Source organism: Mustela lutreola, chromosome 11 (genome assembly GCF_030435805.1).
Source record: "Mustela lutreola isolate mMusLut2 chromosome 11, mMusLut2.pri, whole genome shotgun sequence".
Classification (NCBI taxonomy): Eukaryota; Metazoa; Chordata; class Mammalia; order Carnivora; family Mustelidae; genus Mustela; species Mustela lutreola.
Window position 1 is genome coordinate 83442495 of NC_081300.1, and position 24294 is coordinate 83466788.

General features: G+C 54.0%; 2 protein-coding genes across 5 annotated transcripts in view; one reads left to right on the forward strand and one right to left on the reverse strand.

The window, feature by feature from the left end:
- Positions 1-2175: 2175 nt before the first annotated feature.
- FOXN4 (forkhead box N4) lies at positions 2176-13321 on the forward strand. Its single transcript, XM_059140327.1, has 8 exons — positions 2176-3074; positions 5004-5128; positions 5253-5363; positions 5690-5817; positions 6424-6520; positions 7528-7735; positions 9875-10258; positions 11328-13321. The coding sequence occupies exons 1-8, from the start codon at positions 3020-3022 to the stop codon at positions 11585-11587; spliced, it is 1368 nt and encodes a 455-aa protein (XP_058996310.1). The 5' UTR covers positions 2176-3019; the 3' UTR covers positions 11588-13321.
- Positions 13322-17201: 3880 nt separating this feature from the next.
- ACACB (acetyl-CoA carboxylase beta) overlaps positions 17202-24294 on the reverse strand; it is a 123839-nt gene continuing 116746 nt past the window's right edge. For 3 of the 4 annotated variants that reach the window (XM_059140603.1, XM_059140604.1, XM_059140605.1), the window contains 5 exons: positions 23238-23350; positions 21731-21885; positions 20873-21043; positions 20633-20769; positions 17202-19750 (listed from right to left, as the gene is read on the reverse strand). In XM_059140603.1, coding sequence (XP_058996586.1) covers positions 19624-19750; positions 20633-20769; positions 20873-21043; positions 21731-21885; positions 23238-23350 — 703 coding nt within the window. In that variant the 3' untranslated portion in view covers positions 17202-19623. The remainder of the gene's footprint in view (positions 19751-20632; positions 20770-20872; positions 21044-21730; positions 21886-23237; positions 23351-24294) is intronic. The other variant, XM_059140606.1, reaches the window with a different exon arrangement.

The following is a 24294-nucleotide window of genomic DNA, read 5'->3' on the forward strand; positions in this document are numbered from 1 at the left end:
GTGCAGGGAGCAGCCAGGATGCAGAGGGGTCCCTGAGCTTGGGGTCGGGATGGCCAAGACTTCCTGGATGACAAGTCACTCTTGGGCTGGAATGAGCCCGCACAGACAGCCCGGAGCCCTAGCCCTGGTCTTTTTCTGGACTATGAATCAGAAGCAAAATGTTTCCCTTCTAACCTCAGTTTCCCCATGGATCAAATGTGTGGTGAGATGAGATGATGTCTGAAGGCGCTTCCACACAGTAAGAGGCCAGAAGACAATGTGCAGTGAGCCTCCAGGGATGGGCACCATTTTGAAGGGGGGTGGGGGAAGGAAGCAAAAGAGCAGCACTCCTTGCAGGGGGAATTGCTAAGGCATGGCAGTGGGACCATGCTCGAGGGTCCCAGGGTGGGGAGGGTGGCTGGAACAGACACTGGGTGGCCGCAGGAGGCTGCTTGTGCTTCTCATAGGTTTGTGTGTGTGGGTGTGGGTGATGCTGAAGGAATGGGGAGCCGGGGTCGGGGCACACAAACAGCAGGACCAAAAAACCCCATAAAAGCACAGTCAGAATAGCACCATTTACTCCGCACCCTCCCCCACCACGAGCTCAGCAGCATTGTTAACCTTCTGCAATCCTCCCTCCTGGGGAAACAGGCTCTTAGGCATTTAAGTGACTGCTTGGGAGTCTCAGTTTCTCTGTCTGCAGAATGGGGAGAGAGCATAGAGGCAGTGCTCAATACACGGGAGCCGCTGGTGGTTGCAGCAACAGAGGCGGGTCCTTGAGACCACAGAGCCCAAAGCTTCCACAGACTTCCAGTTCTCTAGGGACCTGGCTGATAGTAACATTAATACTGGTATGAATGAATCTTGATCGCAGCCGAGTCAGACACTGTTCTAAGGGCTTTCCGTGTGATCGCTGCTGAATCCTCCTGACACCCTAGGAGAAAGGAAGTGTTATTAGCCCTATTTTACAGATAAAAACTGAGGCTCACAGAGAATAAGTCAGTGGCCCTGGTACACAGGTAAGTGAAGACTAGGATTGGAAGCCAGAGCCTGAGCTCTTAACCACTCTGAGGACGATCTGTCAGTCACCAACCGGCAGAGACCCTGCTTGCACCCAGAAAGCCAGTTTGTTTACAAGCCCCCCCCCCAACCAATACCACTAGGGGGGGGGGGCTCTGGCTTCAGAAACCTGCCAGCAGCAGCTCACCTCCATTCCTTCCTGCTGCCCCAGAACCAGAGAGAGCTGCAGGGGCAATGGGGAGCTACAGCAGGTAAGGGAGCAGGAGCAGGGCTCGCAACACCAGACTCTGGGAGGTTGGCCAGTCCTGGGGTGGGGGGGACTGGCCAGACGCCCCCATGCATGCGGTGGGCGGCACACCAGGCCCTGCCCCTCAGTCTCACCCCATGGTCTCCACGGGCCTGAGGGGACAGATGGCATCGCCTAGGCCTGGGCTGTGGCTGTCCCTCGCCAGATGAGTTACGAGCAGGCTGCAGGAGTGGCAGCCGGGGGTGGGGAGGGGGGCCACAACGACAATGGCACAGATACCTTAGGACAATGGGGGCCACGTGCCACGGGGGCAACAGTCGTTTGTCGCACAATGGGCCGCCGGGGGACAGCAGCCAGGCCAACTGCTGCTGCTGACACGGCCGGCCGGGTTTTCAAATCGTTTCCAGGCCCTGTTTTCCTACAAGGCAGCCAATGGCTGGGGCAGCCTGATGGTCACCTGATGCCAGCCTGGTGGGCTGAGGGCCCAGGCCCCGCACCAAGGAGCAGTTGTGGCCATGGCAACGCTAATTGTGGCCCTAAAACAGAAGGAGAGAGAGCGAGCACGGGCGAGGTGGGAAGGAGTGGGGAGAGAAAAGGCGAGGGACAGCGGGGCGGCAGGGGGAGAGCCCCCAGCTGGAGGGCGGCTCTGGGGGGCTGAGACGGATGCCCCATGGTGGGTCCCGGCCCCACACGGGACAAGGCTGGAGGCTGCGCTGCTTTCTCTCTCCTCCCTTCCTAGGAAGCCCTGAGACTTATTCTTAAACCGTGGCTCTCAGAATGTGGACTGGGGACCTCTGGGCCACACACCAGAAGGGCCCTGGCCTGGTGGCCTGGTGGGTCGGGTGTGGGCTCTGGGCCAGTTTGCAGCCACCTTATCCCGTGGACAAGACACTGCCATGGGAGCCCAGGGCCCTTGGAGCCGTGTGGCAAGCATGACTTTAGGAGTGCTGGGGAGGCCTGTTTACCCCACACTGGGGGGACCTGCCTGCCATTCCCAGTGGGTAGCCTTTCTCTTTCTGTGGAGAATCTGTAGAGGGGTGGTGGATGTGGGTCCTACGGGGTTCTCCAGGGGCTGCTGGGGGCATGGTGAAGAGTTTGGGCTTCAGGCCTGGCTGCCTGGGTCCCAGCCCCACCACTTCCTGTTACGTGTAGCTTTGGGCAAGCGACTCAGCGCTCTAAGCCTCAGTTTCCCCAAATGCAAGAGGGACCTGTGGGCGTATCCGACCTCTCAGGGCTGCTGCAGGGATTGAACAGGATTGAAAAGGCCTGTGCCTATTGAACACCGAGCTCCTCACCTCAGTTTCCCCATCTGTAAAATGGGGATACTACCACTACCGTTTGCTTCATGGGGTGAAGAGTGTTCAATGACTTACCACGCATGAAGGATTTGATATGGTGTCTGGCACATAGTATGTGTTCAACAAACATTAGTGTTTATTATTTGGGGGCTAGGTAGGGACTAAGGTAAGATACAGTAAACACAGGCATGATTTGAGGATGTGGGATCTGGCTGCCAAAGTGGGGATCCAGGGACCACGCCTAGCCCAGGGGATGGACACATGAGGGTGGCTCAGGGGGGTGAGGGGCCAGGGATGATTCCAGAGGTGGAGGGGCGCCTCCCTACATGGCCAGGAGCCGACCTGAGCTCCCCGCCCCGCCCGAGCTCCTGCCCCTCCCTGTAGGCTCCTGGCTACTTGCAGTGATGATGACCTTCCCGGGGACCTGCAGTCCCTGTCATGGCTCACAGCGGTGGATGTGCCACGGCTGCAGCAGATGGCGAGTGGCCGCATGGACCTGGGTGGCCCCGGTGCGCTGCCCCCACACCCAGGTAGGCGCAAGGGGGGTGGGGGTGGGGAGAGGCGTGGCGCAGGGGTGGGGGGGGAGGGGCGCCCCCAGCACTGCCCCCCAGCAGCTGGGTGACTATGACAGTCTCTCACTCTCTGTGCCTCTTACTGCATTTGCAAAACATGCCTGATGACACCTTCTTTGGAGGGATGGGGGGCATTCGTGTGCTCACCAGCATGTGCCAGGGTTCAGTGATGAATGAAGACAGCCCCTTCTCTGCCCCTTCCCGGCTTGTGAACAGCTGAAGCAGTTGGCAAACTACAGCCTGCAGGCCAAAGGCAGCCTGCAACCTGCAGCCCATTTTTTGTATTGCCCTTGTGTTCAGAATGGTTTTGCATTCTTTAACGGTTGTAAAAAACCCAAAGACAGAAACCATACAGCTGGCAAAGCCTCAAATATTTGCTATCTGGCCCCTTACTGAAGAAGCCTACAGAACCCCGATCTTTAGAGAGAGGATACATTGGAAGGTGCCGACCATCCTGGCACACAGTAGGTGCTCAATAAATGTCAGCTAGCTGCTGTGATAGCAAGTGGACAAAATAGTGGCATAAGAAGTGTTGAAAACAATCATCAAGGTACATTAAAAGTGCCAATAGTTGACAAATTAGGGTCTAGGAATATTTATTTCATTGAACAAATTGTTCTTGGCCAAAACGTCTGTAGCAGGGGTCTGCAAACTCTTTCTGTAAAGGCCGTGTAGTCAATATCTAGACTCCGTAGGCCATAGGGTCCCTTTAGTACAAGCCCAGCCCCAGACAATGTAAATGAACGGGCATAGCTATGTACCAATAAAACTCTATTTACAAAAACATGGCACAGGCTGGATCTGGCTTTGCTGGATCAGGGTTTACCAAACCCTCATCTAGAACCTCCAGATCCATAACCTTGGGCAACTACTTTCCCCTCTGACCTATTTTCTTATCTGCAACAAAAGGATAGCAGAGCTGCCCTCCTGGAGTGTTGAAAAGATTCAATGCCAAAAGTACCTTGGAGTTATAGTAGGTGTTATATGGCATGCAAGAGATGGGAAGCATGAAAGAAGGAAGCCTGTCCCTTCTTCCCTGGGCGGCTGCACCCCTCCCACGCTCCTGTCTCTATGAGTCATACAAGATGTGGTCCTAGTTCTCAGGGAGCTGAGGGTCTGGTCCGAGAGAGGCAGACAGACCAAAGGCACCACGGATGAGCCCAGGTGGTGGCCAGGACTCAGAAGAGAGCCGAGGAACCCCAAAGGCTTCCTGGAAGAGGTGGCCGCAGGGCAGGATCATCTTATAGGTCAACTTGGTTTAATCTAGAAGGTAGCCCTAAAGCAGAATGGTGGTGAGGATCTGTGATAGATGAACAGTGTCTTGCCCAGGCCCAGGACCGGGTGGCTGGAGTGCAGGCGTGAGGACATCCACTAGCTCAGGGGCAGGGCTTGGCAGAGGGTAGAGGAGGCACAAAGAGCGAAGCCTGGTGGCCCTGGGAACCAAGATACGATTCTGAGGAGGAGAGCTGAACAATGAATTGATGTTTGGGCTTCACGATAGACGAGAACCGGGATACTAATGACATCATTGTTATTATTAGTTACTGACTCCTATTTACCGAGATGTGGTCATGCAGCCAGCAACGTGATAAGCCCTGTATAGACATGACCTCCCTTAAACCCCCACAACAACTTCATATGTAGGTGATCTTGGGAGCTCCCCTGTACAGATGGGGAAACTGAGGCAGGCCCCAGATCACACAGCTGGTAGGAATCCACTGCTCAGCACTGCACTCTGAGTGGTGATTTACCAAGCACCTGCCATGCACCTGGTCCCAAGGGTGTGGGTGAAGGCTCTGTCCTCTGGCGGTGTCCAGGGATGGAGCCATTCTGCCCGCAGACCCCATTCCTCTGGCCCAGCAGCCTCTCCGTGCTTCCCTTTTGCAGGTGCCTTGGCCAGGGCGGCTGACCTGCAAGTGGGAGCTACCGCAGGTGCCCTGCTCCATGGCCCGGCTGGCGTGGCCCCCCCAGGCATGCTTGGCCTGGGCCCCATTGCCAGTCACGGAGCCACTGTAAGCATCACCACGGGGGTCAGGGAGCTCGAGCGGTGGCGGCGGAGGGGGGGGGGTGTCCTCCAAGGCGGGGCTGATCCACCCTCACCCTAACCCCCTCTATCTCTTCTTGTGGCCCCTGCAGGTGAGCCAGATCCCTGTGGGGGGCCAGCCCTCATCTGGCCTGCAGGACTCGCCACAGCTATACTCGTCCACCCCCCAGACACAGTTACCGCTCCCCGCAGGCCCGCAGCAGGTACCCGGGGGCTGGGGGGAGGGTCCTAGACTCAGAGACACACCTCCCTGCATTGGGCTGGCCAGGAACCTCTCTGAGCCTCAGTTTACTCTCCTGCAACACAGAGATAGCTTTCGCCATGCCCACAGAGTCATTCACTGGGTTCCCGAAAACCCCCGCAGGGAGCAGAGAGAGACAGGATTGTCTCCTGGGGCTGGTGACTTCACAGCTTACTAAATAACATCTCCTAAAAAGCAAGCCTGGGGTGGGGTAGGGTTCCTGTGAGTGGCTTATGTCCTTTCTTACCTTCTCTCTCTGCCACGCTTCCCTGCTCTGGCTGTGGGAAGTGCCCTCCTGTGAGCCTGTATGGCTCCCCATTTGGAGCACGGTCTCCGTACTCCCAGCCCCGCATGGCTGTCCATTCATCTCAGGAACTGCACCCCAAACACTACCCCAAGCCCATCTACTCATACAGGTGAGGTCCGGGATGGGCCGCGGCTGTTGGGGGGCTAGGGGAGGAGACAGGCCAGGCTGCCTTTAGGACAGCTCAGACTTGCAAGGTGGGGGGAGCTTTTGGCAAGTGGGGAGCCCCCAGAAGGGACGTGCTCAAGGAAGGATCAGCTCCCAGGGTGGAGAACCCACTCCAGACCCAGAGCCCGATGCTCCGTTCTGTCATTCCCAAACCATGCGGCCTCGGGGAAGCAGCTTGTCCTCTCTGAGCCTTGATTCCCTGTGATGTAAAAAGCCATCAAAATAATATTGTGTACTCTGCAAGAGTGGGGGGTGGGTGGTAAGCAGCCTAGTTAAGTCTAAAGGCCCACAGACATTCACTATGGGGAAGGAATAAAGAGAGGAAAAGAGTTTTCTCAGACTGGTGCCACTGTCTGAGCTCAGGGTCAAGGAGAAGGGCAAGGGGTGGGCAAGACCTAGGGCCATGGAATGGTACCAGAGCTAACACCATTTGAGTATGGAAGGGCTGGTACTGGTGAGATCAAGCAGGTCAGACTTCCTGGCAGAGGGGAACTTGGGCTGTCAGCCTGAGACCCCTTTAATCCTGGCCTGCCCCACCCTTCGCCTCCAGCTGTCTGATCGCCATGGCCTTGAAGAACAGCAAGACAGGCAGCCTGCCCGTGAGTGAGATCTACAGCTTCATGAAGGAGCACTTCCCCTACTTCAAGGTGAGGAGTCCCAGTGGGGTGTAGGGGTGTTAAGAGGCCAGCTGCTCTGGCATCTCCCTCACACCGCCAGAACCCGGGACTGGCCCCAGACTAAAATGGGTCACTGTCTTAGGTCCCTAGTGATGGCCGTAGACACCTGTGCATTCACACAGGCATGGCCAAAGAAGCCCAGAAGGAAGAGGGGGCATTAGAGTCGGACTCTGCCCAGAGATGGAGTTCACCGGGCATCCTGGAGTGGGGGAGAGCAGAAGATGGCGGGGTCAGCTTAGTGACTCCACACAGACTCCCCAAAACACCCTAATGCAGAACACAGATGTGGCAAGAGCCATTGCTTCTCCGAGCCTTGGTTTGCTCCTATGTAAGATGGGGAGAATGACAGCCAGCTGGCCAGGGGAGCGAGGACTCTGTGGGTAAAGGGCCGTGGCAGCTCCTGGCGTGTGACTGGCCATCACGAACATTATTTTTGTTGGCATCAAAGGGAAATAAGGAGGGAAGGAGGTCAGAGGGTACCAAGCTGCAGGGTCCCTGACTTGGACAGTGTCCTTCGCAGAAATATTGCAGACAGTGGTGTGTGAGAGTGCAGGGGACAGGGGCTAGAATGTGAGCTGCACTGTAGTATCTGATTACCTAACAATTAAGTATGAGCATTGAAACATGACTGAATATACTCGGTCAATTATCCGCGTGATGGCATCCTCTCTCTCGCTTGCTTCCTAAGGAGGAGAGAAGGAGGGGACAATTCAGCATCCCTGGGCTTGTTCTCACATAGTAACTGTTGGCTGGAGCTGATATGCAGCTGCCCCTTTAAAAGGGCGTGGCCCTCCTGGTGAGCCACAGTCCCCACAGTCTCTCTTGCCTTCCCAACTTAAGGCCAGGCGTCAGACTCACTTCACCCCACCACTGCCATGCCTTGCCCCTTGAGGCCTGTGTCTGAGATGCCCCTGGAGAGGAAGGGCTTACAAGAAGGTCTCTGAGGGCATCTCCTGTGCGTTCATGTGTCCCCACAGACAGCTCCCGATGGCTGGAAAAACTCCGTGAGACACAACCTGTCCCTGAACAAGTGCTTCGAGAAGGTAGAGAACAAGATGAGTGGCTCCTCGCGCAAGGGCTGCCTGTGGGCCCTGAACCTGGCCCGCATCGACAAGATGGAGGAGGAGATGTACAAGTGGAAGAGGAAGGACCTTGCTGCCATCCACCGGAGCATGGCCAACCCCGGTGAGGCCTAGACACCCCCACGGCCACCCGCAACACGTATCCCTGCCCATAGGTCCCGGCCTTGCTGGTGGGGACACGGGTGCCTGGTGGACTTTCCTCCTTTCCTCCTGGGAAACATGCCTCCCCTGGGGCAAGTCCACGGAAGGGTCTGGTCAGAGGCCTGTGGAAAGCTGTTCAGTCTCCTAACGCAGCCCCTAGTTTCTCACAGAGAAATGCCAAACTAAGCAACCATGGGAGGACATCACTTTCTTACATTGCCTACTGCCTTGGCACCTTGTTTCAAAATAATAAAATAATAAAATAGTAACACCCAGTGTGGGCTAAGATGTGGAGAAACAGGCACCTTCATAATAGGATGAGTGAGACATTTCCACGTCAAAATAATATATAAAAACCCTACAAACTCTTCCCTACGTTTTTGGTCCAGTTATTTTACTTCTGGTAATGTATGCTGAGGATATCAAAAATTCCAACAAAAGGTTTACAGACAAAGTTATTTTAAAGATTTGAAAGAGAGAGAGCACATAGAAGAGAGAGGGAGAGCTTGAGCAGCGGGGAGGGGCAGAGGGAGAAGCAGACTCTCTGCAGAGCAAGGAACCTGACAAGGGGCTCAATCCCAGGACCCTTGGGATCATGACCTGAGCTTAATCCACTGAGCCACCGAGGAGGCCCACAAAATTATTTCTACTAGTAAAAATTGAAAGTAATTTAGATAGGCAATTAGTTAAATAGATATAATGCAAGGGTGAGCTGCAAGAATATTTTTGAGGGGCGCCTGGGTGGCTCAGTCGGTTAATCCTCTGCCTTCGGCTCAGGTCATGATCCCAGAGTCCTGGGATCGAGCTCTGCATTGGGCTCTCTGCTCAGCAGGGAGCCTGCTTTCCCCCTTCTCTCTCCTTGCCTCTCTGTCTACTTGCGATCTCCTTCTGTCAAATAAATAAATAAAATCTTAAAAAAAAAAAAAGAATATTTTTGGAATAGAAAAATATACCCCAATGCAAAAAGTGAAAAAAGACAATATAACACAGCCTAATCATATTTTTAAATATATAGTAAATGCACATATATTTAAATGTGTGTGTGTAGCCACTCATTTATATATGTGTGGATTTATGTGTATGGACACACACATACACATGCAGAAAGACTAAAAGATATTCTTCACATGTTCCTGTATTTTCCGAATCTTCAACCCTCTGCATGAAGTATTTTTACATTAGCAAAAAATGTTGCATCTGCTTTTTTTTGTTAATTAAGAGATGTGACAGGGAGGGACATAGAAGTGACATCCATTGGAAAATGTCCAATGGAAGGTTAATCCCACCCAGCCTCAGGAATATTTAGCCTGATTCTGTGGGGATCATCAAGCTTGAGATTTGGGTATGAAGGAGGAGGGGGGTGTAGCTCTGAGATGAATAATTCGAAAAAGTGAGGAAAAGGGGACCATGGTGTGATCCCATAGCCCCTTAGTGGGGTAAGGAGCCTGACACAGAGGTTTGATCCCAGGACCCTGGGATCATGACCTGAGCCAAAGGCAGACGCTTAATCAACTGAGCCACCCCGGCACCCATAAGTGTCCTCTTTTCTAAAACGTGTGCCATCTTAGATAGGTCCCGGAACCCTAGTGGTCCAGTGTCAAACTAGTGTAACATTCAAGGAGACTCAAGCCACCAACCAGATATAATTTCAGAGTAATCATCTCTCTTGTTTATAACCAAGAGCATTAAGGAGGATCCGATTTTCAACCCACAGTAACACCTAATGTCTCTTTAGTAGCAGGGAGCGGCTAGGACCCCTTGTGTGTTCATACATTTTGTCCCAGTGTCGTGGGACCTGTCCTCTCTGCCTTGCCTCCTCTTGCAGAGCTGTTAGCTTCAGGGACGTCCTTGAGCTAAAGCACTGTCCCAAAGAGAGGACCTACCATTGTCATGTGAGGCTCCCTCATTCCTCACAGACCCTATGCAATCTGTGATTTCATGACATTTCCCCAACAGCACTGTGCAGAGTGCACAGTGCCCTCTCATAGAGGAAGAGACCGAGGTTCAGAGAATCCAAGGGAATTGCTAGGTTACAGACATGCTAACGGGGGGGCCTGGGAACTACAGGCCGGCTGCTGAGAGACCTCTCCCTTGCCTGCAGAGGAGCTGGACAAACTGATTTCGGACCGACCAGAAAACTGCAGACGGCCTGGCAACCCCGAGACCACTGTGCTGACTCACGCCGCCACGGTGGCCATGGCCCACCGCTGCCTGGCTGTCTCCCAGCTCCCACCCCAGCCCCTGGTGACCCTGTCCTTGCAATCAGTCCCCCTGCACCACCAGGTCCAGCCCCAGGCACATCTGGCCCCAGATTCTCCAGCCCCAGCACAGACCCCGCCCCTGCATGCCCTGCCAGACCTGAGCCCCAGTCCCCTGCCCCATCCTGCCCTGGGAAGGGCCCCTGTGGACTTCATCAACATCAGCACCGACATGAGCACCGAGGTGGACGCCCTGGACCCCAGCATCATGGACTTCGCTCTGCAGGGTGAGGCTACAGGAACGGGGTAGGGCGAGACAGAAGGGGATGGTGGGGGTGGCAGAAGCTGCAGGGCCAGAAAGATGGGGGCAGGCAAGTGGAGGTCCATCTGCATTTACCCCTCAGCTCATTCCTTGGACAAGTATTTCCCAAGTGCCTCCTGCTGGTGAATTACAGCAAGCATTTCATGAGTGCTTACTGTATGCCCTAGCCATCACCCCAGTCCCACCACGCAATGGTCCTGGCAGGCCACTGCCATTTCCTGTCCCCATTCTGCTGCTGAGAAGATGAGACAGAGAAGTGAGGTTGCTGGCCTGACGGTCACCCGGCTAGTAAGGGGCAGAGCAGTACCTCCACTCAGGGCTGTCCAACCTCCAGCTTTTACTCAGTAACCGCTTCAGTGTGCGTGTGCCAGCCATAGGCCAGGTCACGCTCTGACCCACTGCCTGCCCCTCGGTTGTGCTTGGCACATAGGAGATGATCGAATGCCTGCACGGACAAGGGAAGTGTCTTATGATTTATCTGTTCGTGACACGGGCGCTCCTACCGTGCGCCAGCCAAGGGCCGAGGACTCCTCTCTGCCCCTCCCTCTGGGAGTTCTCTGTCGAGAGAGGGAATGGACTGGTTAGCAAGTGTGTGAGTGAGCTAGTAAGGGTGTTACTTACAGCTGTGAAAGGGTATATTCTGCTCTCTCTGCCTGACCCCCTGGATTATTATGTAGGGAAATTGTTGTTTTGTCCCCAGGCTGGGCCATGGTGGGAACCCTGAGAGAGATTCCATGTTTCTACACATTCCCCTGTTGAAACCTTGGGAAAATAACAGGGGTGGGGGGGTTGGATGGAGTCTCTGATTGTCTCCACTCATCCCAAGGAGCCTGAGGCTCAAAAGCAACACTCCCTGGGATGCCCAGTGGGAAGGGGGAGGGCTGGGGCTAGAACTTGGCTTCTCCATGCCTCCTCCCCTGCAATCCCTGACTTTGAACCCTACACACGGTCTTTGCCTATTCCTTGAGACAGGACTTGAACTCAGGTCCATCTGTCCTGAAGCCAGCTCACCCAAATGCCTTTGTCTTTGAAAGGGAACCTCTGGGAGGAGATGAAGGATGGGGGCTTCAGCCTGGACACCCTGGGGGCCTTCGGAGACTCTTCCCTTGGCTGTGAGCTGGGGGCTTCAGGCCTGACCCCCGTCTCCGGCGGGAGTGACCAGTCCTTCCCAGACTTGCAGGTGACAGGTCTCTATGCCTCGTACTCGACCCCAGACAGCGTGACGGCGTCAGCCACCACCTCCTCCTCCCAGTACCTGGGCGCCCCAGGGAACAAGCCCATAGCCCTGCTTTGAGGTGATGGCCTTGTCTGCCCCCACCCCAGCCCCTGGCAGAGAGCTCCCCGGAGCCTGGTGTACTGGGAAGTGAGGCCTCTTCCACCTGTTGGCGCCCCTGGCCCTCTCACTCCCGCACAGGAGGCCTTCTGGGCAACTCCCCCCACCCCAGGTCAGAAGGACAGAGGAGAATGGACAGGCACACCAGCTTCCCCTGACCTCAACGACCTCCCCCCCGCAACGCTCCTCCCAGAGAGTGACATCTGAGAATGAGATTCTGGAGCCTGCACCCCTGCCGGGCTCCTGAGAGGACCTGCAGCCTGACTTTGAGATGGGACGCATTGGTACGCCATGGGAACTCTCCAGCGGGGAGGCCCTTGAAATCATTCTTCTGGGGCTAAGCATCCACTCGGGCCTCCAGAGATCAGGCCCCGAGGTCAGAAGCAGAACCGGCAGAACCGGCAGCTCCCCTCTGCCAGCCGGGGCTGAACTCCAGGATGGGCGTGCGCCCCCCACCCTCCAGCCCTACTTTTCCTGCAGGCCATTGCACACAACAGATCCTGCGCCATGCTGGGCCCTGGGCCCCCATGTACCTTTATTTATATTTATTGGAGCCCCTCTGCAGCATCGATTGGAACTGGCCCTGGAATGAGAGTCCCCGGTCCCTGCCTGCCTCCCGGCAACCCTTCCTCCTAAATTTCTCCAGAGGATCATGGCGCCAACAGGCTCTTAGAGCCTTGGGCTGGTTTTTTAGAACAAAAAGCTCTTGGGATACTACGGGACATTCTCTTTTTCTAAATCAGAGACCAGAGACGTTTCTGACTGCTTAGTCATGATCCAGATTTCTTCCCACATGCGCCCAAGAAGACAGGAGTGTACCTCACTCCAGGCTTGGGGGCTTCCGAGGGGGAGACCAGGGTGGGAATGGGAAGGATGGCGGGGGCCATTCGTGCTGGGATTTAAGACACTGATGGGAAAAAAAGCAAAGGGGACGATGTAAAGCTTGCCCCGCGTGGTGAGAGGGCTGACGGAGCTGCCAGGCGGTGTGTTTATTGGCACCTGCTTGTCTCGTCCTTGCCCTATGGCTGTTTTTATGTGGTTTTCTTTCTTTCTTTCTTTTTTCTCTCATTATCAGTTACTGATTTCACAAGTGGTGGATTCTGCAGACGGTGGGTGGGAGGGACAGGAGAGCGGGTCTGGGGAAAGAGAAGGTAAAAGAGAAGGACCCTCCAGCCCCATCGATGCCGAGAAGTGCAGTGGTGGTTCGGACCACTGTCCCCTCTTGACCAGCTGGATGTCCAGCTATGTCTGGGCATCCCCAAACCCGAGGACCAGACTCTTCATCAGACAGCCGCCTGGAGGGCTCAAGGCTGGGGCTTGTCTTAAAGGACCATCTTGAAGTACTTGCTACCTAGTTCTGGAACTTTCTGCCAAGCAGCCTTCACCTTTAGACACAGCCTGGTGCTGGCCATCTGAGCAGGACTGTTCAGTGGCTTTGCGGGATGTGGCCCCCGACAAGTTACGATGTTTGAGTTGTTGCCAATGAAGACCCCATGTTCAGGTGACGCCAAGACTCTCAGAGTAGCGTTGAATAACTGTCTTTTGTCAAAACAGGCTGAACGGCAGCTCTGTGGCTCAGAGGGAGGCGTGGCGGAGGTGAAGGACAAAAGCTCTGTTTGTCACTCACCGCTCACAGCTGAGGTCCCATTTACAGACGGGGGCGGGGGGGCGGGGAAACTGAGGCCCAGAGAGGCAACATCACAGGAACACTGAACCCAGGGATCTGATGCCAGGTTCCCCTTGGCCCAGGTTCCCCTTGGAGATTGTCATTATCGGGAAAATCAGCACAGCCACCATTCACCAGCCCTCAGTGCCAGGCTCTTAACAGGTATCCCTCAGGCAGGGACACAAACCCCATTTATTGCTCAGAAAAAAGAGGCTCGGACCAACCAAGGAGGCAGGACTGAGGCCCTGAGTGCCAAACTCCAGAGTCAGAGCTCCATGGCGCCGCCTCTGGTGCATTTCTGGGGTCACAGGAGGTAATAAGGTGGGAACAAATGCACGCTTTTCAGCACCACACCCTCCTGGAAATGAACTCCTTCAACCCTCCTTATGACCCTACCAGGCACCTGGCTTCATTATTGCTTCCATTTTGCAGATGAAGAAACTGAGGCTTGGGGAATAAAGGAAGGTCTTGCCACCCAAGATAACAGCAGAAGGATGCATTCATTAGGAGTCAACTCTTAAGCCCTTCTGGGGAGTGGCTTGCACACTCCCTGGGGAGACGGATCCATGCACGTGTGACAATGAGCAGGAAAGGAAGATTAGAAGGATGACAGGGAAGGGCGGACCAGGTCCACCTCTGGGGAAAACAGGCAGGTGACAGGGAGAGACTCCCTCCACGGCTTGACTCCAAGGTGACCCTGTGACCCAAGCCTGGCCAATGAGCACATCACTCCCCTCACCCCCACCGCCCTCAGTGGAGGGCGAAGTCTCAGCAGCCCGGTCACCCCAAGGAGATGGCTGAGAAGCTTTACTTGAGTCTGTCTACTACTCCTTCCTGCGGGCAAGCAGGGCCACCACGTATGTACAGGATCAAGGCAGAAACACCAAGGTCCTAAGGTCACAAGCTCTAAGACAGAGCCCTAATCCCAACCCGAGCCCCACCTGTGCGGGGGCTGAGCTGACCCCAGGAGAAAGCACGAAGGCGAGACCCAAGGAATGAGGCTTCACGGACCAACTTCTCTGCAGATGGTCAACTCCGGAGAAAAATGCTTGGCATTCGCCACCCTCTGAACGCCACCCTCTGAACCGAGCTAAGCCCCAGGAAGCTGCTCCTGAGGAGTACAGACAGCTCAGTCCCCCACAGAGGCAGGAGACTCACCCATTTCCCAGATAAGAAAATGGAGACTCAGCTCGTGATCGTGCAGCTTTTCTTCTCCCTCGGGGAGAAATCGCCCACGTTCTAACCAACGCCGCTGGTGAACGCGGACGGGGGCTCACTTTGCAACATGTGCTGTGACATGGCTTAGTTCATTTATCCTGGGGGGGGGGGGTAGTAGGTGCCATCCCCTGTGGGAGGCGGAATAGTGGCTTCCAGATGGTGGCCACGTCCTAACCCTGTGACTTGGTTCTGTTACAGCAAGGGCGAGGAAGGGAGCAGGTGGCATTAAGGTTGTGTATCAGCTTCCCTGAAACTAGGGAGGGGGTCCTGGATACCCAGGTAAGCCCTGTTGTAACCCCGGATCCTAAGAAGTCAAAGAGGGGGCAGGAGGTTCAGTGTCAGCGCTGAAGAGGACACCTCACCAGCTCTGACAACAGAAAGGGGCCCCTCCACACAGGAAAACACAAGCAAACAGACTTTCCCTCTGAGCCTCCCAAAGGACCACAGGCTTCACAACACCCTGACTCTGGCCCAGCGACACCATCTCAGACTTGTGATCTCCAGAACTGCAAGCGAACAAGTGTGTGTTGTTTTTCAGCCACTAACCAGCTGTCTCAGGAAACAAACACGCCATTTTACAGAAGAGGAAACTGAGGCTCAGAGAGGCAGAGCACGCTTACCTGGGAGCACTCAGGGCTGGAGGTGGGACTCCCAGCAGCCCTGCTGCTTCCCCTCCGGCCCCTTATCCAGCCCCGGCTGGCTGGTCTGAAGTGGAGCTGAAACTGAGGGTTTGACCGCAGGTCTGCAGAGCTTCTGGCCCTTTGCACGGCGTCGCCCTGCCTGCCTCAAGGAGTGTTTTCTCCTGAAAGGCAGCTGCGGGAGGTTTGGGGAAGGGGACAGAGGAGTAGACCGAAGGCAGAGGAGAGGAGGTGATGAAGCAGGTGTTCCCTCCCCTGGACGAGGCTGGTTGTCTGACACTGTCCCTCCTCTGGATATGAATGCGGGGCCTCCCATCCCCAGGGTCTCAGCACCTCCACCTCCAGTTGGAGGGTAGCAGGACGAAGCCCAAACTGGCGGAAGGAAGGCCCGAAGGCGCAGGAGACGCTGGGTGGGCGGGGGGAGCAGGACGCCCAGGAATCGAAAATTTAACAGCGCACTCGGGCAAGGCTGCCTGTCCCCGCCACCCTGTTGAAGGGATGCAAGCAAAAAGGTGCAATGACTTCTGAGTTCAAATTACTTCTAGGCTTGACTATAAGGATGGCGACTGTAAAAATGAACAAAAAAGCTGGTACGTGTTGGGGAGGATATGGAGAAACTGAATCCTCGTGCCCTGTTGATGGGAAGGTAGGGTGGTGTAGCCCCTATGGAAAACAGTACCACGTCTTCTCCAAGTGATGGAGAGAATTGTCATCCGGTGCACAATTCCATGTCTGGGCAGCTACCCCCAGAGGGGTGAAAGGAGGGACTCGGAGATGTCTTTGCACTCCCAAGCTCATAGCCAGCGTCATTCCCAAAAGCCAGAAGGTGGAAGAAACCCAAGTAACTATCGATGGATGGATGGATGGCTGGCTGGATGAACAGAATGTGGGTGCTGTGCTCTGAAGTCTGTGTCCGGCCATACCTCCCATTCATTAGTTGGAATCCTAAAGCCGGCAGTGATGGCATCCAGAGGTGGGGCCTCTGGGAGGTCCTTAGATCAGGAGGGTGGAACCTTCCTGAAGGCGACTAATGCTCTTAGAAGAGGCCCCAAGAGAGCTCCCTGCCCTTTCTGTACACGGTGAGATGTTTGCGACCCGGAAGAGGTCCCTCGCCTGTCCATGGTGTCACCCTGATCTTGGATTTCTAGCCTCCAGAAGTGTAAGCTATGAAATTCTGTTATTTATAAGCCCCCAAGCCTGTGGTATTTTGTTATAGAAGCCCGAACGAACTAAGACAGGAGTGCATATGTTCCATGGAATGTTATCCAGCCCAAAAGACGGATATTCGGACACCTGCAGTAACAGGGAAGAACCTTGTGGAACTTGTGCTGAGCGAAAGAAGCCAGCCACAGAGAGACAAATACTGCGTGATTCCACTCACAGGAGGTACCTAGGGTTGGCAAATGCACGGACAGAGACAGAAAGTAGCTGTCGGTTGCCGGGGCGGGGAGAAGGGGCAATGGGAGTGTGTAAGGGGTAAGGAGTTCCCGTTTGAGACAAGAATGTTGTGGAGATGGAGGGCCGTGCTGGTTGCTAAACTGTGTAGATGTATGAAACGTCACTCAACTGTACACATCAGAATGGCTAAAATGGTGAATTTTGTTATGTATACCTTACCCCAATAAAAAAATGGAAAATGAGACATCCTAGATTCTTGGCCTGTGTTTCCTGGACACGAAGCTGCTTAGAGCTACACGTGGGTGGGAATAACACAAGATACAGATCATCATTGGGAGTGGCCTTTCCTGTCATCTCTGGGGGTGACCACATCTCTGCTGTTAAGACTGCTTTCCAAAATCCCTCTTCTGCTCAGTAGTCGGAGGGACTTGGGGATCCCTAGGTATACATTTCGTTTTCAAATCCACATTTCATATGTATATTTGTATTTTTTTTTTGCATGATACATATGTACCATGTAACAGGAGAAGCACAGAAGCTGAGGGACCAGCTCCCAACTGGAGGTGGTCAGGGAGAACTGACTGGAGGAAGCACCATTTTTTTTTTTTTTTAAGATTTTGTTTATTTATTTGACAGAGCAAGAGATCACAAGTAGGCAGAGAGGCAGGCAGAGAGAGAGGAGGAAGCAGGCTCCCTACCAACAGAGAGCCTGATGTGGGGCTCGATCCCAGGACCCTGAGATCATGACCTGAATGGAAGGCAGATGTTTAACCAATGGAGCCACCCAGGCGACCCTCAGGATGTGATTTAAAGAAAAAACACATTTTGAGAGATACGCTAATGCCTGCAGTTCACTCTGAAATGGGTCCAAATAAGAAAATGGATTGGCAGATTGAGAGAGGGTTGGACAGACAGATCGATAGTAAGCAAAGACATGCACAAGAGAATGTCAAAGATAGCTGTGAGTATCAGACGATTAGGGGTCTGCGGCAGAGAATTCAACTTTTTGGTGTTTGGAGATTTTTCATAGTAAAGTAAATGACTCTGGGTTAAAAGGCCAGCTGACTTTTGGAGCTGGGGAATTAGGTGGGGAGGGCAAACCAAGGGGCAGAAGTTAGGGTTCCAAGCTTGGCAGCGCCGTACATTCATGATGTAGACAAGCTCTTACACACAAGGACATGGTGCTCATTCAGGTGGTTGGTCGGGGCGCAGGGGCTCCTGAATCTGCTGACCCCGGGAGTGAGAGAAGTCACTGAATACAGAGGGTGGCTGGCCTCCAGCCCAGGCCTGGCCCGGGAGGTGTCAGGTTCTTGATGGGGATCCGAGGGATGATGTTGGTTGGATTAGCCACGGGGAGAGGAGTAGGGCCGGTCTGGATGGTGTCCTCAAGTTTCATGATACAACCTCTGCAGAGGTTAAGGGTTTCTGGAAAAGCAAGAAGCCTAGCAAGACTGGGTCTGGCTCAGCAGATAGCAGAGAGCGACGGGCGCCCCTTCTTGAAGTCAAGCTGAAAAGACCAAGTCTACCTGTGGCCTTCAGGATACAACCTTCTATCAGAGCTTTGTCTTCCTCGGATGGGGGCTTCCTTAAGATGTCAGCTGAGGCGGGAGGCTGGTGAGCTGCAGTGGAATCACCCAGGGAGGCAGGCTGCCTGTTCTGGTCCCGAGAATAAGTCAAGGCCAAAGTGCTTCCTTTAAGAAATACTTTATTCCACACATCTCCTGGTGGGTTCCCCCACCCACCCCTCCCAGGTAGCAGCTAGTCATCAACTTCTCTTTCCTCCCAAAGCCAAGAGAGCCTCTTGTACCTGGAAACGTTTCTTCAGGTCCCAAGGCAGCACAGAGGTCTGCTCCCTCCCCCGGTTGGCCTCCGGATGGGACAGCAGCTCATTCATCTTTCTCCCACTCCTCACCGCTGCCAGGACAATCTCCTTTGCCAGGGCTATCATTGGCTGATGGCCCAACTGTATTTTTTCAACTCAGGCATCCTCAAGCATCCTGGCTTGTGGGAGCTTCCCTGAGCATCCTCGCCAGCCTCTGAACAGGTCCTCAGGGAAACTGCCCATCCTGACAGTAGGGGAGTGGCTGACTGCTTCCATCCCTGTCACCGGGGGAACCCAGGGACGGGGGCCGGAGGACAGCAGGTCTGATGTGGGGCAGCCTGTGAAGCCCAGAGCTGGAGGGCCTGTCACAGAGATCTCCCTGAGCAAATCAGTGTGGCCCCAGGGGCCACAGCTCCACCCCTTGGGGCCGGGTCCCTCTACCAACATCGAGGCACCAGGTGACAGAGTGACAGCAGAGGGCCTCTCCGGGAGGGGTAGTGTTGATCATAGCAGTGACACTCATGACCCACCTGTCCACCAGGATGTGTGCAGGGGGAAGGAAGGGGCGAGCAGGGGGCTAGGAGCCACAGGGAAGCTGGATGATTCTGCCCATTTACTGTCCCTCCCTCAAAAACAAAATCTCTGAGCATGGGCTACCAATGAGACATTCCTGGCGACTCACTAAGGGCCACTTGGGGAATAATAAACCATTTCATCTCTTAGAAAATCATTCAAACCCTTTTCCGGGTGACTCAACAGCATCTAAATAAGCATCATTACAAAAATAGGTTTGTTTTTTTTTTTTTTCTTCTTGTCTCTGCTCTTCTTTCCTTGGCCTAGTTACTCTGCTGAAATATAGAAGATGCTTCCATCATGAATTGGTCTCAGAGTAAAAAAAATAAAAGATTCCATGATCTGATACAAGAACTCCTGGATCCCACACGCCAGGCAGAAGGAAACCGGGGCGTTTGGGTTCAGGCTGATTTGATGACGCAGCAAAACGTGTTGTCTCAAGAGACATAGACCAAACTTCCCCGAAGCAGAGAGGAAGCTGTTTCTGTTTGGAAGGAGACACTCCTGAGACTTCTATTGAGACAGGAGTGAGTGGGAGGCGAGTAGCCCTGAAGAAATGTCCAGGATTTTTTTTTTTTTTTTTTTTTAAGCAAACCCCTAAGGTCCTGATGAGGCCTGCGGTAGGCAGGTCAGCATGGTTTCTCTTGCCTGTGGTCCTGCATGAGAGTGTGGTGGGCTGGGTTCAGGTGGAGGCTGGGCTGTCCATGGTGGACAAAAGGTGAATGACTTGTGCCCGCTCGGCTGGGCTGACGTGCTGGCTCATGTACACAATACAGTCCGCGGCTACTTCTGGATTGTCCTGTACCAGGCTGCGGGGGAGGGGAGAGAAGGGTTGGGGTCATTCCTGCCACTTAGGTCAGTGGGCCCTAGGGCAGTCCCCAGAATCCCTATGCGTGTCATATTCCAGGGTGGGTGACAACCCAGAGCTCCCAAATCTCTTCGTGCTGTGGTCACCATGGGGGTGACAGTCCCGTGTAGTGGGAGAGATGAGAACACCTCAGAGGACGGTGAAGCCCATGAGTCACTAGCTGTGGGACTTCCCCAGAACCTCAGTGTTGTTCCCCAAATGGTCCCACGGGATCACCTGCCCACCTCACAGGGGACCCTGCTGGAATGGGGTGAGCAAATCCCTGGGAAAGGCTGATACCAAATGGGAGGTAGCAGCCTAGCACCCAGCAGTTAAGAATGTGGGTTCTCACAAATGAGCTCTAGTTGGGACACCTGGGGGACCTCAGTTGGCGAAGCTTCTGCCCTCGGCTCCAGCCATGGTCCTGGGGTCCTGGGATCAAGTCTCCTTCCACAGCAGGGGGTCTGCTTCTCCCTGTGCCCCTCCCCCTGCTCATGCTCTCTCTCAAATAAACAAATAAAATCTTAAAAATAGGAAATAAAGAGTACTGTGAATTGTCTAAGCCTGATGATTCACAAACCTATGCCCTGGGGCAAATAATACATTATATATTAAAAAAAAAAAAAAAAAAAGGAAACACACACACACACACACACACACACACAGCGCAACGGCTGTGACCTTGGACAAGTTACCCTATAGACTCCAGCAAGGAATGCAGCCATGAGCCCAAGGCCCAGGGACCATGCAGCCGTTCTGGAGTTGGGCAACTGGAAGAAAACTGTGGTCCCTGCACTTGCCGATAAGTCCAAGGGATGGGCAAGGGGGTGATGTGGCCACTCACCCTCTGATGGCCTTGAGGACGGAGTCACGCTTTAGGCACTTGATGTTCTCGCGGATGGTGGAGTGCAGGCCGTCCCCCGCCTGCCAGTGCTGTTCCAGCCACCGTACCACCATCTGGTTGTTGTCCCACATGTAGGCCTGGGGGAGGGGGAGAGGCTGGCTCAGAGAGAGACCCCCACCGCCCAGCAGGCTAGCCTCTGCCCCCCACCCCCCCCATCTCCACCCCAGGCCCCAGGCCCACCTTGACGGCCCCCTCGGTCTCCACGAACCAGCGCCGCAGCATGGACTGGATGTGCACGTGGCTCAGCTCAGGGCTGGCCTGCAGGATCTCCTGTCTGATCTGGTCCTCCAGCAGGAGGCGGCGCAGGCGCCAATACAGAAAGGTGCGTGAGGTCTTCCATTCCAAGATGTCCTGTGGACAAGCCCCAGCCAGGCCTGAACCCTCTGGGAGGGGATGCAGGGCGCCATCTGGGGCTAGGGCCTGCACGAGGCATGGCTCTCTGATCATTCCCATTTTGCAGACCAGGCAACTGAGGCTTTCAGGGGAGGCAGAGGCCCCTGCCCTGGGGAGGTGGCAGAGGCGAGAAGGCACCAGCAGCCAACACTGGTTCAGCAGAGGCAAGCAGAGCTTAGGCTGGGAGGGAGCACCCCAAACAGGGTAGTAGGCTGACTGTAGGATATCCTCTCAGGGACAGCGCGATGGGGTGGGGCTCGGGATCAGCAGTGCTGGGGGAGTGCAGGGCAGGACCAATCTGTCCCAACTGTAATCCTGGCAGTTGTACGCGCCGCGCGCGCGCGCGTGTGCCCACACACACACACACACATCAGACTGGTGGTTCCCAAACCTCGCTGCCTGTTAGAACTTCCTGGGGATTTGAAAGCACGCTGATGCCCAGCTCCCACCCTGCCTCCCCCAGACTCTGATTGAATTGGTCTGGAGAGCAACCAGGGCCCTGGGATTTTTTTCTTTTTCTTTTTTTTAATAGCTCCCCAGGAGATTCTAATGTGTGGCACTCCCGCCCAGATCGCCTCCTGTTTGGAAACCAAGACACCTTGGGCTGGACCCCTCACACCCTGCCCCACAGCCACGGGCCCTTACAGCGAGGGCACCCTTCTCCAGCATGCAGATGGGCTTGTCGTGGAGGCTGGCGAACTGCACCGCCACCTGGTGATAGACGGGCAGCAGCAGTTGCTCCCGGGCCTTCAGCTGGCCCTCCAGGTCCTTGCGGTCCTTGTCCGAGAGCCCTGGTGTTCCTGTGGGCAAGGGCACAAACCAGGCTTTGTGGCACGGGCCTTCACTGGAATTTTGATTGTACCCCCAAATCAAGCAGCTCTTGCCGTCTCAGACAGGCACTCACAATGGCAAGACGGCCTTGAGCACGCAACTGTGAAGATGCCCCCTTTTATCAGAAAGAACTATGCACTTTGCATATTGCAAAAGACATAGAAGGGAAGATTATAAACAACTCTTGGCAATTTCACACCTTAGAAGAAACAGACAATTTCTTTGAGATAAATAAATTAGGGAAGCTCTGCCAAGAAGAAACCAGATAACCTGAATAGTCCTGTGTATAACAGAGAGGCATTTGTAGTTAGAAACCTCCCACCAAAGATTTAAAGAAATAATACCAATTCAAACTCGGGATATAGGAGAGAACACTTCACAACTCATTCTAAGAGATCGGCATTACCCTGACACCAAACCAAAGAAATAACACACACACACACACACACACACACACACACACACACACACACACACGGATAAACCTTCTACAGAGCACAGCTACAAAGATATCACCATCCAGTATGGGCTTTTTTTTTTTTTTTTTTTTTTAAGAGAGTGAGTGAGTGAATGAGCAGGGGAAGGAAGGGCGGAGGGAGAGGGACAGAGAAAATCTGAAGCAGGCTCCACAGCCAGCGTGGGGCCCAATATGGGAGTCAGTCTCACAACCTTGGTGTCAGAACCTGAGTCAGGGGCACGTGGGTGGCTCAATGGGTTAAGCCTCTGCCTTCGGCTCAGGTCATGATCTTGGGGTGCTGGGATCAAGCCCTGCATCGGGCTCTCTGCTCAGCAAGGAGTCTGCTTACCCCCTCTCTCTCTGCCTGCTTGTGATGTGTCTGTCAAATAAATAAATAAAATCTCTAAAAAAAGAAAAAGAAAGAACCTGAGCCAAAATCAAGAGTCAGACGATGAACTGACTGAGCCACCCAGGTGCCCCCAATATGGACTTTTAAACAGAATTACACCTAAGGTTACAGGAGAAACAAAGCTATCATTTAAACAAAACTGGTAAAATATTTTGTCTGATGGACAATTCTAAAAGGACATCTTGTGAAAATGCTTATCTTCTTCGCTGGTCCCAAATACTTCCATTTTTTATATTTTGGGTGTGTTGAGAAATAAAAACACTAAGGCACTACACATAATTTTTTAACGTTAGAGGGGTTGAGTTTGCTACACTGATCACTGAAAACATCTCACCATTATTGTGGCTGTGTTTTGGCACGTTTCACTTTGTTTTCACCGTGCTAGAAGGCCCTGGTAGCGGAGCGGGCGGGCCCCTCTTGCCCTCTGAGAGATGAGGCACTTCTAACCCTCTCACCTAGCTGTTCCACGAGCTTCTTGTAAGTTGGGTCAATCCTTCTCATGGTCTTGATCAGATCTTTCTTTCTGTACTTAATCTCCACCGTTCCCTCCGGCTCCAGAATATTCGCCCTGAGAAAAGAAGAGGGAGGGGCGGAAGTGTAGGCAATGTTCCCCGACAAGCAATGGCCAGGAGACATGGGGTCGAAGCAGGAGAGCCAGGAAACCTGCGTGTGACCTCTTAGCTCTTTCACAGACTCACTCTGTGACTTGTGCACGTCAGAGGGGACTCTCCCGTCATCTGCTTCTACAGCCATAAAATAAGGGCCTGAGCCTACATTTTAAAATCAAGTTTTCTGAGCTCTGAAAGGCCCTTTCAGCTCTGTAAGCATATGGTTTTCTCCAGAACGGCCTAGCTCTCCTGCTCTTCAGTCTCTCCTAATGTCTGTTCTCTTCAGGCCACAGTACTGTTTCTTATCTCCTTTAGAGTTCACGGAGTCACAATGCATGGTTCAGTGGGAGCTGGCCTCCCATTTCAAGCCTCTCACTCACACTTCAGACTTCCCCCTCCCCCATCCTTTGATAGCTTGGAAGCCCTGAGGAATACTCCATGGAGCTTTGAGCTTCCTGGTGGCCAGAGTGAGAAGTTCATGATCACTCCACTGGAGGCTGCTTGTGTCCTGAGCCCTCCTGGAGGCCTGGAGCCTCAACAGTTGAGTGATGGAGCCTCAACAATACCCCATGAGGGTCTCGGTGCACTGAAGGCAGGACAGGTTTGGCTCATTTGCACATCACGATGTCTGCCATAATGCCTGGCACATAGCAGGTACCCAGTAAGTCTTCACAATAAATGCTTCACCAACTGACCCACCCAGGCGCCCCTCTACTGAAAAAATCTACTTGTGCACTGGATGCTAGCTTCAGTTTGCTAAAGCTGGATGCTCTCCATCCTTCAGAAAGTCAGAATGCCAGGCACCTGGGTGGCTCAGTTGGTTAAGCGTCTGTCTTCTGCTCAGGTCATGATCCCAGGGTCCTGGGATGGAGCCCCACAAAAGGCTCCCTGCTCAGTGGGGAGT